At 43.0% G+C, this 18,643-nt stretch overlaps 1 protein-coding gene across 1 annotated transcript in view; it reads left to right on the top strand.

Annotated features, from left to right (window-relative positions):
- ASXL3 (ASXL transcriptional regulator 3) overlaps positions 1-17,138 on the top strand; it is a 118,002-nt gene extending 100,864 nt beyond the window's left edge. Inside the window, exons 7-10 of the mRNA XM_051851304.3 lie at positions 1,968-2,064; positions 4,278-4,383; positions 8,765-10,724; positions 13,271-17,138. Of these exons, the coding sequence (XP_051707264.3) occupies positions 1,968-2,064; positions 4,278-4,383; positions 8,765-10,724; positions 13,271-16,990 (5,883 nt within the window). The 3' untranslated portion in view covers positions 16,991-17,138. The remainder of the gene's footprint in view (positions 1-1,967; positions 2,065-4,277; positions 4,384-8,764; positions 10,725-13,270) is intronic.
- Positions 17,139-18,643: the final 1,505 nt, after the last annotated feature.

The following is an 18,643-nucleotide window of genomic DNA, read 5'->3' as shown; positions in this document are numbered from 1 at the left end:
GACGTCCCAGTGATTTCCTAGAATTCTGCACATACCCCTCCCTGCCCATGCTGTGTGGCAGCAATCCTGTTTCCTCCTGATGGCCAAGGATGATGATCACATTTGTCTACCCACTCCACTCTTTACCTCCTGGTCAAACAGTATGAGAGGTACAAGGGAACCGGGCAGAGCTTTAGCTACAGTGGAATACTTACCCTTTTAGTGCAGTAATCCTCAAATGGTGATGAACTTTTTACCCCCAAAAGACACTTGGTGATATTTTGAAGCATTTTGCTTGCAACAGCTGGGAAGATGGTTGCTACTGGTATATAGTGGTTAGAGACCAGCAGTGCTGCTAAACACAATGCACAAAGCATGACCTCACACCATAGAATTATCTGACTGCAAATGACAGTAATGCCAAAATTGAGAAACCTTGCTCTGGTCAGAATGATTCTACCCTAGGGACCTGAATGTCTCACCCAAGTCCAGAGCTGCAGAGCCATGGAACACACAGTCTGATCCAATGATCTCTGGGAGTGGTAACACAGAGGCTCATTCAGTTCACCCTATTCTAGCTACTGGGGACACAGCACCACAGCATCCATTGGTTCAGTGTATAAGCCACGTTCCAAAGGACAGTGTTATAGAACAGCCTCATCAAAGGGTGGGCAGGTTGGGACATTCTTCTACTCAATCTTGGGGATGAGGGAAACCCATGATATAGAATACTGACATGGTGCCCAGTCTATTACAACCATGCTGAATCTGGATGAGCTAAAGTGATACATAGGGCCAAGAAGCATCTGGTGTATCTGGAATATATTCAAAATGTAATGGCAAGGCCTTATTCATCATTGCCACAGTGTTGCCAGCAGCCATACAAGTGCCAGGCTTAATACATATCTGTTGAATAAAGGTGAAATATCAGAGCTAGTAAACAAAGCTTAATGGATGAGTGAAATCCTGCCTGAAATTGTCCCATTGCATGGAGTATTTTAGTGTGGCTACTGGTGTCTTCTTAAAAATGAAACTCAGGAGATCAGATCTATGTTCTTCTGGATGTCTGATGTCAGAAAATGCCATATCTCAGATTTGTTCTCCATGTCTTTCATGGCTGGGAATGATTGGCCATTATTCAGCTTTGGTTTGTTTGTATAGCCTTTCCTTTTAGATTCAGTAGTCTCCTTTGTTTTCTGAATGATGGTTTAGCTAACACATTCACGAAGGAATCATTTTAGCTAAATTTTTAAAGAAATTATAATTCAATGGGTGAAATGAGGTGTAGAGAAGATCATAAACAAACAGAAACAATGGCATAAGAACTCTCTGAGTGCATTTTCAGGTAATAGTAAATAACTGGAGTTTAGGACCTATGAATTATACACATCGACATAAGAGGAAACCCTGGAAAAATCTGGCTAGGTTTATAGTTTGCCAGGCCTTTGAGTACCATGCTAAAGCATCCTCATACCCTCATAAAGGTTCAGTTGCTGATGATTTATTACATCCTGCCTCTGCACTATGCAAGCATGCTGTCTGCCAGTGTGCGATGTGCTTTGATCTCTAACTGCTCTGTCTAATCCCTGCCAGTCTCCCCTGTCCATGCACCAGTTCTTCCTAACCACTCCATGGCCACCTAAATACCTTCCCTAAGCTTTTTCTTTTTGTATTTCTTAATTCTCATTGCGTGCTGTTTCACTTTTTATTTGATTTGTCTCCACTTCATCACTATAACTTAAAACCAATCAAGGACAACCCACTAATTTCTTCTGTCCCCTATATCAGCAAGCAGAGTGCATGCAATTTTCATTCTAGGAGATTCACCTTGGGTCAAGTTCTTTTCCTCCTCTCTCTCTCTCTCCCCCCCACCCCCACACACACACATACACACACTCCCCAACACCACTGTGTTTTTGCTGCCTTTGTGCATACTTTTGCTTTTAATTCTTCCTGATGAAATCTCATTTTGTCGGCTTATTTCCTAGATGGGAAGTGATGGAATTTTACGCCTCAGCACTTCAGCTCTGAATAATGAATTTTTTGCATATGCAGCGCAAGGGTGGAAGCAACGACTGGCAGAAGGTGAGTTTCTGTTTTCTGTTATTCTGTGACATTGGCATACACAGTTGTACTGAGTGTCCTCTTTCTCTGATTTCCAAATTTTTTCCTCCCTTAAATATACTTTAACTTAGTAAATTTACATCCCATTCTAAATTAATTCATTAATTCTTTTGTTATACTTGGCAGTTTGAGGGATCAGATATTTTTGAAGAAAGCATGATTTTATCTGAGACCTGATACTTATTTTTTATATATTAAGATTTTCTCTGGGATGGTAATTTTAATCACATGGTTTAATCCACTGTGTATTGTCTGCTGGACCCTAGAGAAATTTGATGAAATACATTTTACCTCCAAAGCTGCTATTTCACCTTATCCTTTGTTGGGTTACCCAACTTCTTGAAAGACTGAAATCCACCCAGGGCTACCAGGTTTTTACTCTGTGTGCACTTAAGCTGTTAGAAGTTAGGTGTGGGCCCACTATATAGAGTATTCTCCAAGAGGAGAATGCTTTCTGCTAGCATTGTCTAATTTCATCATCTCAGTACAATAGTGCAATTCAGGTTCCTCCTTCAATGTTTCATTTGTTTTTGATCCCATCCAATTTGAAACCACCTTCTTGAGACACTTATGATCTATTTAAGGTTGTTTTGGGGCCCACCTTTCTGACAGCCCTTTCTCAGTTCCCTTCACAAGCTTCCTTCTGTTGGGAAATGTTGATGTCACTAGCATTTTTTTCTCTAATCATACCTATAAGGGTACTCAAAAAGTTCATGGAAATATAAATTGTACATTCTCCTATTCTCCAAGCAGCCTTATTCACCACCTTCATTCCAGCTGTCACCGCATGCCAGCACTTGCAAATCAGACTCTTGCTTCCCTCTGTACTCCAGTGTTCCATTCCCCCATGGCTACTAAATCTCACTAGCTGATATTAGGCAGCGTAAAACCAAGATGCCCAATATTAAATTCACGGTCTTCCCTTTCATATCTCCTCCTTCTGTTTTCTCTCCTTCTATAACGTTGCTTCTTTCCTCACCCCTGTTGATGATCTTAATAATATGTTTGAGCTTCCATTTCCCCAAGCCTGTCTGGTCAAGTACTGCACACCTCTTCAGCCTTCCCACTGCTCCTGGCCCAGTTATAATCTGCATCTCTCACCTATGATGTTTCGTAAACTCTTAGCTAGAGTCCTCCGCTTTCTTCACCCTGTTGGCAATCTGTCTAAGCTGCTTACTTGGCTATGTTCCTCTCACACTGAATGCCAACAGGCCCTCCCTCTGTCTCGTGTAGCAAAATGCATAACCCCCTTTGGAAAACATGTTGGGTGACTGGCCTTAGTCTTATTTTCCCATTTATTTCCTATGTTCTCACAATTGGACACTCAAAAGAAGATACATTTATATTCATACCTCTGATTCTTATAACTTAATTACTTAATAAAAGCCTCATTATCTATCCTTCAAAAGCTAACTCAGGCATCAGCTTCTCCATGTGGTCTTCCTTCATGTACTTAGGCAGCATGAAGTACTTTCCCTCTGTACTTCTATACACTTATTCCTTAGGCCTAGAGAGGGCATGTAGTTTATAATATAGTAAACTACAATGCCTCTTCTCCCACCAGGATAGTTTCAGTAAGGATGGTGAATGTACATTCTTTCATTTACAGCCCCTAGCATGCAGTGCATCTTTTTAAAGATTAATTTATTTACTACTTACTTATTTATTTTTGAAAGAGCTACAGAGAGAGAGGGAGAGATGGGGAAAGAAATATCTTCCATCTGCTGGTTCACTCTCTAGATGGCTGCAACTGTCAGGGCTGAGCCAGACCAAAGCCAGCAGCTTCATCTGGGTATCCAAGGTGGCTGCAGGGACTCAAACACTTGGGTCATCTTCTACTGCCTTTCCTAGACCATTAACAAAGTTGTATGAGAAGTAGAGCAGCTGGGATATGAACCAGGCCCATATGGGATGCTGACATCACAGGTGGCAGCTTTACCCACTATGCCACAAAGCCAGCCCCTGCAATATAATTGGTAAATGCTTTAGAGTTCATCTTTTGTGAAATGACTCTTTGAGTGATTTTCATAAGAGAAATTTATAGAAATGACGTCACTACTCATTCTTTTTCTTTTCAACACCTATAAATTTGTTCAAATGGATGGTTTGTGTCCCTTATTAGTTGAGAGATGAGGAGACCACTTTTATTCAGTATATTAATATTTTCCTTCCAGGGGAATTTACCCCAGAAATGCAATTGCGGATAAGGCAAGAAATTGAGAAGGAAAAGAAAACAGAACCTTGGAAAGAAAAATTCTTTGAGAGGTTTTATGGAGAAAAGTAAGTACTAGAGCATTTTTTCTCATTTCTCATAGAAGGAAATGAAAATGTAATTCTCTGCTTCACATAGCACACTCAGATGCAGTAAAACTTAATAAACCTGTGATAAAAGGCGATAGTCCCTCGGTGTACGAAATTGCAGGTAAAATTATAGTGGCATATCAGCACTTAAATTTTAAAAAATGCATTTTCAAGGGTTTATAACTTGTTCATGAAAATTCATTTTGGACCAAAAATAGCACATGAAATCCAGTAGCAGTCAATTTTGGTTTTCTTAAATGGATCTTAGTAAAATTCTCCAATTCTTTTGCCTGAGTATTTCTATTAATGGATGCTTTAGAGATAAGTAGTTTTACTAAGAAACATATCTAGTTCTCATATTTTACCCCCAAAACATTGATTGTGCATGTAGATGCTAATCTTTGCTTAGTTCTTGTTTTAGGGAAAGTCGGAGGTGTTATTCTTCATGTTACCCATCATCCTCCTCCACCTCTTTTCAATGTATTATTTATGTGTGTGTGTGTGTGTGTGTGTGTGTGTGTGTTTCCTTTTTAAAACAAAAGCGGCAACAGGTAAATGTGGTAGTAGCTAAACTAACCCAGAAGCCATGAAGCTTTAAAGGCCTTTTGTTTAGAAGACATAATCCACATGGGCAGAATTCGTGTCTTACAGACATCCCTGAAAAGGAGGAATTGAGGCACTATTGCCAATAACTTCAGATCCTCCATAGTAAAAGAATTTGTGCTCTAATCCACACATAGGAAATTAGTGTTTGAAACTTATTGCTTTCTGTAAAAGACACAAAAGTAGTTGCAAGTAAGAAACCCTGTGCCATTTGATCTCATGTCACATAATTTTACCCATCAGTGAGGGGTGATGTGCCAGAAAGAGTATCACATAAGAGTTCTTCTTGAAAAGGAATCTGGTGATTAGCAGGCCACTTCCTCGGAGTGAGCTAGCCTTGATGAGTTGACCGTTGGTTGGGAAGGCCTGTTTATAATCTCTGTGTTGGAATTCCTGGATGTACGTACCTACATAAGCAAAACTGATGTATTTCCTCAATGATTAAAATGTGGCAGGCTAGTAGTATGTCTTGTCTATACCTGTAGTCAACAGCAGTATTTCTCAGTCCTGGCTGCATCTAAATCCTCCTTGGAGATTTTTAAAAATAGATTTCTCAGACCAACCCCAAACAGCCTGGTAATTTCTAAGAGTTGAACTTAGGGATCAGTGGGTTTAAAAGCCTTGCAGGTTGTCCTGTTGCCCAGCAGGCTTGCGAGCCCTGGAGGTTGGGACTGAAAGTCCTGCAGCGGCCCTACATCTCCTTCTGTCTGTGAAAGGTGACGTTGCGAGCACTCTTCTCAGGAATAGCGGAGCCATTACTGCATTCATCACCTCCAAGGACTGGTCCTTAACTGCAGAGGGAAGTACTTACTCTGTTATTGATTCAACAGTATTTACTCAGCCTCTCCTCTGTGCCAGATACTTCTCCAGACAGGGATGTGGTCACCCCTGGGGCTTCTCAGACTCTCCTTCTGAGAGCCTACATTCCAGGCACTCGGCAATACACGTTGAGGCTCGGATAGGTCTCAAGGAGCTTATTAGCAAGTATTTCATTTAATTCCCAACAAATGTACAAGGTAGCCACCATTATTATTCTTCTAATAAGAATTTTAAAATTTTTTTCAATTAAAAAAGTTATTATAATAAAAAATGATTTTGAGGGAAGGTGAAGCTAAGTAGTTTTTCCAGGTTTATACTATCAGGTTAAGTAACCTGCTCGAGGTCTTAGTCCTGCATGTTCTTAGAAAAAAATCAAACAGAGGAACAATTTTTGTATGAAATTTAGCAACTTCACAGATCTCCTGGATGCCAGGCTATATAGTCCTGTCCTGGGATCTGATAGCTATGGTACTATACGTAAGCATGACCCTCCACCACCATCTCCAAACTCTGAATACAAAATATTCCTCGAGTAGATCCTCTCCTTGGTGTACTGTGTTGATGGATATCTCCTTCCATCGTTGGACTTATTCCTTGTTCTTTTCTATGTTTGATTATGTATTAGATGACAGATATATTTTGTATATTTCATTTTACTTGTATTTCCCCAATATTTTTGAGGGTTTGCTCCAGCGCAAGACAGTCTTCAGCTGACCAACACCCTGTACCTTCCCTTTTCATTGCTCTAAAGTTTTTCAGGAAGTTAGTATCCAAACTTGTCTCTAGTTAATACATGTCTGAATTAGTCCTCTGATTACTGTTATGGATATATATTATGATTCTTGTTGGTTTAGTCTGCCTATAAAATAATACCACCATTTTCATTTTTGTTGCTGAGAGATCACCTATATGGATGCTAATTTATGATGAAGGAGTTTGGTCTCTGAATTTTTGATGTAGATTTCTGGAGTTTAGGATTTTCCTTTGTATGAAATGGGGTATGCTGTGAGCATCTTCCTTGTATGCCTCGTGCCATCTTAAATCTATCTTCTTATGAAAATAATTTTCATTATTTGAAAGGCAAAATGTGTGTGTGTGTGAGAGAGAGAGAGAGACCGACCGATCTTCCATCCACTGGTTCACTCCTCAGATACCTACAGTGGATGAGCCTGGGCCATGCTGAAGCCAGGAGCCAAGATTCCACCCTGGTCTCACACTTGGGTGACAGGGACTCAAGTACTTGGGCCGTCATCTACTGCATTCCCAAGCACATTCTCTGGAAGTGGAGCAGCAAAAACTCAAACAACTCCAGTACAGGATGCCAGCATTGCAAGTGGTGGCTTAACCTACTGAACCATAGTGCCAGCCCCCAAGTTAAAATTTTGATATAAATATATTTATGTTGTTATACACATAATACATATATATTATTATATCATTACCTACATTTATATTTAATAATATTGTTATTAACCAAACAACAGAAATATGGCTTCCAGGGCCTTAGATTTCTATATGTTATATACAGAGCTACTTATCAGTGGTATCTCTGCTTGACCCAGTCTCTCAGGGGACTTTATTTCTACCTAATTATTCTGCTTTAAATTTGTCTATAATATAATTTTGCTGCTCTTAGTAAGGCATACTTATAAATTGTAACTGACTTTAAACCCATCTTAGGGAAAATTGAGGGGAACAAAACTAATTATGAAGGTAGCATCTTCTATCTTCCTTTCATAGCTTTATGAATGTTAGTAAAGAAAGCAGTGATCAAATACCCCAAAAGTATATTCAAGTTCAATTTCCTTTCATTTTGTGCATTTTATTTAAATAAAACTTAAGGTGGATTTCACTGAGCTACTTTCTTGCATTACAGCTCTACAGCTATATTTCTTCACCCAAATGGGTTACTTTCTCTGGAAATGTTCTCTCTTAAGCTTATCCTCATGACTTCCTATATCCTATTTCTCAATCATTGGATGCTGATATTGTAGCTTAAAACCACATTCTATCACAAATTTTATATGGTCTTTGTTTAGACACTTAGAAGCTGCAGTAAGGTAATTTGAGTAACATTTCTTAAATTGGCTTAAGAACCAGTGAGGTAATTTTGAGGTAATTTCAACATCAGAATTTGATGTATTGCATTAATCTGCTATTGTTCTTATTTGGTTCTGTTGTATCCCCAACATTTAGATAATTTTCTATTATAAGAGAATAAGTTTTTTTTTTTTTTATTTGACAGGTAGAGTTATAGACAGTGAGAGAGAGACAGAGAGAAAGGTCTTCCTTCCATTGGTTCACTCCCCTAATGGCCGCTACAGCTGGCGCTGCGCCGATCCAAAGCCAGGAACCGGGTGCTTCCTCCCGGTATCCCATGTGGGTGCAGGGACCCAAGCACCTGGGCCATCCTCCGCTGCCCTCCCAGGCCACAGCAGAGAGCTGGACTGGAAGAGGAGCAACCGGGACTAGTACCTGGCTTCCCAACTGGGACTAGAACCCGGGGCGCCGGTGCCGCAGGTGGGGGATTAGCCAAGTGAGCCGTGGCACTGGCCACTCTGTTTTTTCTTTAAAAAATTTTAGATCTGACACATTCTTTAGCTTTCCTGAACATATTTGCTGATCTTTTGTTGGATCCTTTTTGTTAATCCTTTTATTGACACTTGGTAAAGCTCCTATGTCTTTGCATACAAAATAAGTGCCTTTCTTAGCCAAAAGTGGAGCTTGTTTTAGCTATTATTATTATAATTATTATTAAAGCAATAGAGACCCTACACCACCATAAATTAGCTTACATAAATTAAGCATGGTACTTGGGGATGATAAAATACACTTAATGCATTTACTTCCATTGAATACTGTATTTGTGGGAACTTCAGGTTGAACCTTTCATGTTTTGTGGTTGGGCAGCCCTCTAATATTCCCAATTTCTGTTCAGGTTGGGCATGTCGAGAGAGGATTCTGTGAAGCTGACTTCCGGACCAAACAGTGATGGAGCTGAGAGTAGTTCCTCCTGTGGGACCTCTGGCCCTCCTGGGCCTTCTGTGCAGACGCCCTTGGAAGAAGAAAAGCCAAAAAGCATGAGAAGCGCAGCTTCTCCAGAGCCTGATTTCTGCGACACGCTGTGTCCTATGATAGAGGGTGCAGCGAGAGACGCCATGGCGGAGTCCGCACCTGAGGATATCCTGATTCCTGAGGCGTCTCTGATTCAGGAGGAAGTTGCAGAAGAGGTGGAGACTAGCATCTGCGAATGCCAGGATGAACATCACAAGACAATCCCTGAGTTTTCTGAGGAGTCTGAAAGTCCAGCCCACCCTTGTGAAGAGCCTCAAATAACACCTCCCGAAGATACCTTGGAATCCTGTGTTGTGATGAACGATGTTTTAGAAACGTTGCCTCATCTTGAAGTTAAGATCGAAGACAAATCAGAATCTCCCCAGGAAGAAATGTCCGTTGTTATTGATCAGCTTGAAGTCTGTGACTCTCTTCTTCCTTCCACTTCATCTGTGACTCATGTCAGTGACACAGAACTTAAGGAGCCAGAAACTGTAATAGAGACCAATACTCCAAAAATAAAAACAGCAGCACCTTCTCTGGAAGACCAGTTTCCAAGTGAAGGAGTTGCTGTGGACATGGAGCTGCAGAGTGATCCTGACGAGCAGCTTTCTGAAAACGCTTGCATCTCTGAAACGTCCTTCTCCTCCGAGAGCCCAGAGGGAGCCTGCACCAGCGTGCCATCCCCAGGTGGGGAAACCCAGTCCACATCAGAGGAGTCATGTACTCCAGCCTCCCTGGAGACAACATTTTGTTCTGAAGTGTCCAGCACTGAAAATACAGACAAATATAATCAGAGAAATCCTCCTGATGAAAACCTTCATGCATCTCTGATGTCAGAAATATCTCCAGCATCCACGTCACCTGAAATATCAGAAGCATCACTTATGTCCACTTTGCCATTAACCTCTGAAGCATCACCAGTATCCAACTTACCTCTAACATCGGAAACATCACCAATGTCAGATTTACCCTTGACATCCGAAACCTCTTCAGTGTCTTCCATGCTTCTCACCTCCGAGACCACTTTTGTGTCTACTCTGCCACTTCCCTTGGAAACATCTCCAGTTTCTAATTCTTCCATGAATGAAAGAATGGTGCACCCACAAAAAAAGTCGCCTTCGGTATCTGAAGAACCGCTCTCCCCGCAGAAAGATGAGCCTTCTACCCCTGCCAAATCCCTGGCTGAGAACTTTATCTCTCAACCCAAGACTCTGTCCAGTACTCCTGAGCCCATCAAAATGGGTCCTTCTTCCATAGCTCCTGAAGCTTTTCCATCTGAAGAATTGCACAGTAAGACCCTGAGTCAGCAGCCTTCTAAATCACACGTGGAAACTGAGAAGCCCTATCCTGCTTCTATCCCAGAACTTCCTTCTGCAGAAATGATGAAAGTTAAAAATCATAGCGTTCTGCAGAGAACAGAAAAGAAAGGCATGTCCTCCCCATTGGAAGTATCTGTCTTTTCTGAAGAGACAGAGAGTAAGGTCAGTGAGCTTCCCTCAGTTAAATTACAGGATAAGCAGTATGTCTCATCGGTGGATAAGGCTTCATTTTCAGAAGGTTCTAGAAATAAAGCACATAAACAAGGGAGCACACAGAATCGGTCGGAGAGCTCGCATGCTTCCAAGTCAGCAGAGCCCTCCAGGTCACCTGAGGGGGTAAGAAATGACAGCAGAGAATCAGAGATATCAAAGAGGAAAACCGCAGAGCAGCACAGCTTTGGAATTTGTAAGGAAAAGAGAGCTAGGATAGAAGATGATCAGTCAACCCGGAACGCATCATCCAGCAGCCCACCGGAGAAAGAGCAGCCTCCAAGAGAGGAACCCAGGGTTCCTCCGCTCAAGGTATGATACTGAAAAAGCTGTCCCACAGACAGACACCTCCTCCTTAAGCATGATTTTTACACTTTCCTCCTCCCAGATTTTATGTAGCAATTTATAATGTAGTCCTCCCAGAACAGCTTCATGGTGGATGATTCTTTTTAAATTTGCATTAGGCTCATACAAGAAATTCAGAAATGTGGATATATTTAGACCACAGTTTTTGAGGAAAAATCTCGGCGGGAGGGGGTTGAGCGGGAACAGGGCCTAGAGGAGGCTCTAGGCCACTGAGACACTGGGGCTTTTGGGATTCAAAAGTGTAGGACAGAAAACTATAAATGTGGGGAAATGTGAAAGATTATTCAGTTTTTATAAAATCTCAGCAAACTAGGGGAAGTAGTCACAAGTCAGAGTAAGCACTTTTTTTCCAATAGCACTGAATACCGCCTAGCAAAGAGGACTTGGCATATGGTAGTGTCCCATTAAATATTTCTTGAATAAATCATTGAAATTGCCTTATGAACCCTGAGGGAGAGTGCTGTGTATATCAAGATACATAAATCTTTTTTTTTCTTTTCCAAGATAGCCAAGAAGTCTTTAACATCACAAAATAATACAGCCTTATAAAAACACATTGCTATTTTATACTTTCTATTCCAAGTAAATATTACCTCTCAGGAAACAAACTTTTTATGTAAATTGCTTCTGCTTAACTAAATAGAATTTTAAAGGTAATTCAAAAGTAATTGTTTGTTTAAAAAATATCCCTTCCCTCTGTCATTTATACTTACTTGAGGCTTTTACCTAAGCCCACTTACATCATCATTCAATAAAGCGGAGTCCATCATAGGATTGATCAAGAATTATAAGCATCTCAAACTTTATAAAAATGTTTCACTAGCTATGTCATATCTATTTTTCGTATGTGATTCATGATCTCCACAAATTTTGCTTTGAAGAGTGTGGTTGTATTCACTCTATTTAATAAAGCAGTCCCAATTAAATAAGATTGTAGAGATGCTAAAGTTGAACATGAACTTCCAATTAAAAATCAAAGCTACGAATTTTGATTTCCAAAGCCATGGAAATAATAGTGTAAATATCTTTTTCAGGAAAGTCTTTTTAAACGTACCAGTCTGAAGATAGGTATTTTAATTTAAAGATAGGTAGATAGATAGATAGATGCTATAAGCATATTTGGTGGCCTTGAGTTCTTGTGCAGGGAGATCTAAATTTACATTTTTTAAGTATTTACTTTTTTAGACTAAGGGAGATGTTTATGAGGGAAAATTGAATCCCCTCACCAAATTCACCTTTCCTTGACCTTGAATTAGAAGAAAAGTTTCATAAGCAGTTTGAAAATGAGTAATGAGACAGCTCAGGAATATAATTCCACCTATTAAATTTCCAAAGCACAGTTCCAAATGGGTATATTGCTAAAGCGTGTTTCAACTGATTATAATGTAAATATACATATGTTAGGAAGAGGTAGAGAAATTTCCTAGGAGAAGCTGGGGAAAATAAAGCAAGGTGGATGTAGATAGCACGGGACTGACACCAAAGTCACTCATGGGTTATATGACCTCAGGGCAGACTCCTTTTCCTCCAGTGGCTCAAATTTTTCAACTTTCATATGAGGGGCATTCATAGAGCCCTTCCAGTTCTATAAAGCTGTGAGTCTAAGAAAGCTGTAGGCGACTAGAGCATCACAGCATTGCTGTGGGATGCTAGTGGTTAGGGCTTCTGCCTAGCGAATTTGGTGATGACATTGTGGTTCTCTTAATTAGCAGGAGTACATGAACATTGCTGTTTGGGACAGGTATAATCTGAGCAGACTGTAGATTTTCTATATCAAAACAAATGCCCCATTTTCAGAGGCAGAAAACCATACTCCGATCCCTTTGGAAAACAGAACACTTAAAAATACAGTCCCATTTCATCTTTATAACAGCTCTGTGGAAGAAATAGACCAGAAATAACTCGTTCCATTTTACAACTCAGTTTACAAACTTGTCGTAGGCTTATTATATATGTATAAGGCTAGGCAGTATGTGAGTACATAAAAAATAGAATCCTTGGTTCAGAGAAGTTACTGGGAGAAACTGAGGTACAGGGATTTTGGCCTAGCATCATAGAGTTCTGTAAAGCCAGATGAGAATTCTCATGTTCTGACTTCTTGGCCAGCATTTTTTTATTTATTTGCATGAAATGAAGACAGATAAAGTCCCAGTTTTTCATGCCAGCAAGGAAGACAGTTTAAAAACTAAATATTTCTAAATTTTTGTTTGCTAACCTCATTTTAAGAAGCATTAAGATGTTGTATGTCCATGCCTAATAAGGTCACTGGTTGATGTTTTTGTAGATTCCAGACAGAGTTTAAAACTTAATTCACACTCTTGCTACATTGCTTGCTGCCTTATACCCTGGAGGCCCACCATGGATTGAGGGTCAGCTCAGTGCCTGTTAACAGAGTCTGCAGCAAGTTCTTCCCCTAGTATGCTCCGTCCTATACCTCCCACCCTGTGCTCCTGTACGAGGCGCTTTATTTTTCTTCTCTCTCCTTCTTTCAGATCCAGCTTTCCAAAATTGGACCGCCTTTTATTATCAAGAGCCAGCCAGTCTCGAAACCAGAATCACGCACATCCACTAGCACGTCTGTCGGTGGGGGAAGGAACACAGGAGCCAGGACCCTTGCAGATATCAAGGCTCGTGCCCAGCAAGCTCGGGCGCAGCGTGAAGCTGCTGCGGCTGCTGCTGTAGCTGCTGCAGCAAGCATCGTCTCAGGAGCCATGGGGAGCCCAGGAGAGGGAGGAAAAGCAAGAACCCTGGCACATATCAAAGAGCAGACCAAGGCTAAGCTCTTTGCAAAGCATCAAGCCCGAGCCCACCTCTTCCAGACCACTAAAGAGACCCGGTTGCCTCCGCTCAGCTCCAAGGAAGGGCCTCCGAGTTTGGATGTCTCCTCTACCCCTGAAACAAAAATGGAAGGTTCCACAGGCGTCATTATTGTCAATCCTAACTGCAGATCTCCTAGCAACAAGTCTGCACACCTCCGGGAGACCACCGCTGTATTGCAGCAGTCTCTCAACCCCACTCAACTTCCAGAAACTGCCACGGACTTATCCGTGCATAGTTCTGACGAGAACATACCTGTGTCACATTTGTCTGAGAAAATTGTTTCATCTACCTCTTCTGAAAATAGCAGTGTTTCCATGCTTTTTAATAAAAATCCTGTCCCTGTGTCGATTTGCAGCACTGCTATGTCGGGAGCAATTAAAGAACATCCCTTTGTGAGTTCCGTTGATAAGTCATCTGTCCTAATGTCTGTTGACAGTGCAAACACTACGATTTCTGCTTGTAATATAAGCATGTTAAAAACCATGCAGGGAACTGACACTCCGTGCATAGCCATTATACCAAAATGCATTGAAAGCACTTCTCTTCCAGCCACTACAGAGGGCTCCAGTGTCCTGAGCTCCACAGACGAGAAGCAGTTGCTCATCTCCTGCAGCAGTGCCAGTAACTCGGTCTCCGGTCAGTACACCTCTGTGCCAACTCCTTCCATTGGAAACAGTTTGCCAAACCATCTCTCCACTAGCTCTGTCTTGATTCCCGCCCCGGGAATGAACAACAGGTTTCCTTCTGAGAAGATAGCCATGCCTGGGAGTGAAGAACAGGCCCCCGCATCCATGGGTACCACTGTGAGAGCAGCCCTCGGCTGCAGTGATTCCGTGGTGGCCACGGACTCGCTGGTGGCACGCCCGCCTGTCGCGATGTTTGCTGGAAACGTGCTAACAGTAAACTCCTATGACAGTCCTCCCAAGTTAAGTGCCGAAAGCTTGGACAAGCATTCAGGGCCTCGGAACAGGGCAGACAATTCGGGAAAACCTCAGCAGCCAGCAGGGGGCTTTGCACCAGCAGCCATAAACAGATCAATTCCGTGCAAAGTCATTGTGGACCACAGCACCACGCTGACCTCCAGTTTGTCACTGACTGTCTCCATTGAAAGTGCAGAAGCCACCGGGGACCCGCAGAGCAGATTGGTGAGGACAGAGACATCCATACAGCCCCTGGCGTGTCCTCAAGTTTCTGTGATTAGCAGGCCAGAGCCAGCTGCAAATGAAGGTATAGATCACGGAACTAGTTTCATTGCTGTTTCTGCAGCAAAACAAGACTGTAAAACCTTGCAGGCCCCCTGCGCCAGTCTCCGAGAATTGCCCCTTGTGCCAGATAAAGTAAATGAGGCAGCTGCACCTAGTCATAGCTTTGCTGAGCAGGCCCATGGCCCCACTACTTTCAAAAGTGAAGCAGACACAACCTGTAGCAACCAGTATCCCCCAGCTAACCGGATCTGCTGGAATGATGATGGGATGAGGAACACAGGCCAGCCTCTGCTTAGTCACGCAGGTTCAAGCAAACAGAAGGAATATCTGGAGCAGAGCTGTCCGAAGGCTATCAAAACGGAACACGCCAGCTACTCGCATGTGTCAGAACTTCATCCCAGGAACCTCCTGACAAATATCGCTCTTCCTGTGAAATCTGAGCCTCCCGAAGCGGACAAGAGCTTTAGAATGGATACTGAAGACTTCCCTGGCCCTGAGCTGCCTCCTCCGGCTACAGAGGTGGCCGCTAGTGCGCAACCCACGCAGAGCGTGAAAGCTTCCACCTCGAGCCCCATGGAAGAGGCCATCTCCTTGGCTACCGACAGCTTAAAGAGAGTCCCGAGCGCAGGAAGCTCCAGCTGTCGTCTGTCATCCGTGGAGGCTAACAACCCCCTGGTGACACAGTTACTACAGGGCAACCTGCCTTTGGAAAAGGTGTTGCCACAGCCCAGACTGGGAGGCAAACTCGAAATCAACAGGCTGCCGCTGCCTCTTCAAACTACCTCAGTGGGGAAAGCAGCACCGGAGAGGAGCGTTGCTGAAATGCCGACCAGCTCTCCCAACCCAGATGGCAAGGGCTACTTGGCGGGGACTCTTGCCCCACTACAGATGAGAAAGCGAGAAAACCACCCCAAAAAGAGAGTAGCCAGGACTGTGGGGGAGCACACCCAAGTTAAATGTGAACCAGGGAAACTGCTGGTGGACCCAGACGTGAAAGGGGTGCCTTGTGTCATCAATTCTGGCCTGAGTCAGCTGGGACACAGCCAGCAATTTAAGCAAGAGTGGTTGAGCAAGCACTCCATGCAGAGCAGAATTGTCCACAGCCCTGAGGTCAAACAGCAAAAGCGGCTGCTCCCCTCATGTAGCTTCCAGCAGAACCTGTTTCCTGTGGACAAGAATGGCGGCTTCCACCCCGACGCTGGTACCTCACACAGACAGCAGTTTTACCAAATGCCCATGGCTGCCAGGGGCCCTGTTCCTACTGCAGCTCTGTTGCAGGCTTCCTCCAAGAGCCCAGTGGGCTGTAATGCGTTTGCCTTCAATAGGCATCTTGAACAAAAGGGATTGGGAGAGGTTAGTCTGCCTTCAGCGCCTCACCAGCTAAGGCTAGCCAACATGTTATCCCCCAATATGCCCATCAAAGAGGGTGATGACGTGGGAGGTACTGCACATGCAATGCCAAACAAAGCATTAGTGCATCCTCCACCGCCTCCACCCCCGCCCCCGCCTCCCCCTCCACCCTTGGCCTTGCCCCCACCTCCCCCTCCACCACCTCCACTACCTCCACCTCTTCCTAATGCAGAAGTCCCAACCGAGCAGAAACAACCACCGGTTACCATGGAAACCACTAAGAGACTTAGTTGGCCACAGTCCACGGGCATATGTAGCAATATAAAATCGGAACCTCTTTCTTTTGAGGAAGGTTTAAGCAGCAGCTGTGAACTGGGCATGAAACAAGTTTCCTATGACCAGAATGAAATGAAAGAACAGTTAAAAGCGTTTGCGCTAAAAAATGCAGATTTCTCTTCCTATTTGCTCTCTGAGCCACAAAAGCCTTTTACTCAATTAGCTGCTCAGAAAATGCAGGTGCAGCAGCAACAGCAGCAGCTCTGTGGAAACTATCCAACAATACACTTCGGGAGCACGAGCTTCAAAAGGGCAGCATCTGCAATTGAAAAGTCTATTGGGATTTTGGGAAGTGGCTCCAGCGCTGCCACGGGCCTGCCTGGTCAGAACGCTCAGATGCCCGTTCAGAACTTCGCCGACAGCAGCAACGCGGATGAATTGGAACTGAAATGCTCTTGCCGGCTGAAAGCCATGATTGTGTGCAAAGGCTGCGGGGCCTTCTGCCACGACGACTGCATAGGTCCTTCCAAACTCTGTGTAGCTTGCCTGGTTGTGCGATAAGAGCTGAGTAAAAGATGCAGTATCCCTTTTCCGCACGGAAAAGCCAACCCGCATCAGCGACAACACATTGAATAATGCAGTGGCTTATATCATGTTCATTTGTTTTCCTTTGGAACAGAGTCTTTCCCTAGGAAATGATTATTTTCTTGCAGTTCTCACAGAGGGGAGGACGCAGCCCAGCCCTGCGGCTCCACAGAAGCCTTTAGTTGTCATTCCCAGCTTTGGAAAGTTTCTGTCAACGTGTGTGCAGGTCACTGCCCCCTTTCTTTCCTTTATTTTCCCTTTAATACAGCTGTAGAGAAGAAAAGGACATGTTTACTTACTTACTAGTCACCAGAAGTGCAGATGTAGAAAGAGAATCGTAGAAGTAAATTAAGGTGGTCATGCGTTTCTCTGTAGATGAGCCATTACGGTAACGGTGTTGACAGTTGACTCTTCTGGACCTACCTGTACCACAGTGGTTAAGCCGTATTTGGAGAGGGGAATCTGATTTAAACGTGTGATGCCTTGTATTTACTCCTGTCGCAAAAGACGCATCATAGGAGGCATCGATGAGCTCCACTGTCGTCCTTACCCTCTTTCCTCCCCTTTTGCTCTTTCTCAGAGACTGCGGTGGAATATCTGTGTCTGCCTTGGATTTTGAACATGTATTGTAGTGAATTGCGTCCTGCACCTGAAATTGCAGCATGGAACCAGTATTCTGGTTCTTGCCCTTTGACACTTGATCATGTAAGACCACTAGGCCAACAGAGAGCCGTAGGCCCAGAGGATTTTGGAGCCTTATGTGTGGCATTTAAGAGCAAATATGAAAAAGAAATGACCTAAAATTCAAAAATAAATAAATAAAATGCTGTATATGCATGCCTAAATAAGTTGATAATGTAAATATTATTCTATTCTATTCACTCTGATGCAATTATTGGATGTTAAAATTTGGGAGAAGATAACTGTAGCCCTTGCTGATGGCACCAGTGCACTCTGGCCTCCGCCTTTGCAGAGGTGGCCACATCCTTTTACAAGTGTCATCGTTGACAATAGGGACTACACAAGGCTGAAATGTTGACATTTTCCGAACCATTTCATTCTTCACGATTCACAATCAATCTATTTGCATTTGGCTCTGAAATAGCCCTTATTTTTAAGAACTGTCCTAGGTATTGCATGTTTTGTTTTGTTTTGTTTTCCTCAGGTGAATTCAATACATTCTTCAAATCTGGGGGAGTGGAACCGCTTTTGAAAAAGGGATACTGCATCTTAACAGTTATCGTCAGTGTTTATCCCGTAAAGACTGAGTGTTGAGTATTTGAGCTTCGCTCCATATACTTTGGCCACCCTCACGCAAAGAACAGCTGTAGTTCAGGAGGCTCTGTTCCCAAAAGGAAGGTCACAAAGCACACACACACTGTGGGAAGATGAAAGAAAGCGAAAACCACGCCCATTTAACTTCAAATCCAGAGCACAAAATGTGGAGTGCCATTAACCCATTGATTGATTGTGGCTGTAGGATAAAAACAAAAATCATGGGGTAGGGGGGAAACCATCTGTATCCAGGGTAAGAATGACATGTTCACATGAGGTCATCCTAATCAATGTAAACATTTTGACATTCCCTTGAAACACGTCTTAAAAGTTAACTGGAATGAGCGGAAGTTA

The sequence above is a fragment of the Oryctolagus cuniculus genome, chromosome 10 (genome assembly GCF_051225735.1).
Source record: "Oryctolagus cuniculus isolate XC-2025 breed Fujian yellow rabbit chromosome 10, ASM5122573v1, whole genome shotgun sequence".
In the NCBI taxonomy this organism is placed as follows: Eukaryota; Metazoa; Chordata; class Mammalia; order Lagomorpha; family Leporidae; genus Oryctolagus; species Oryctolagus cuniculus.
This window is presented reverse-complemented; position numbering and strand designations above follow the sequence as displayed.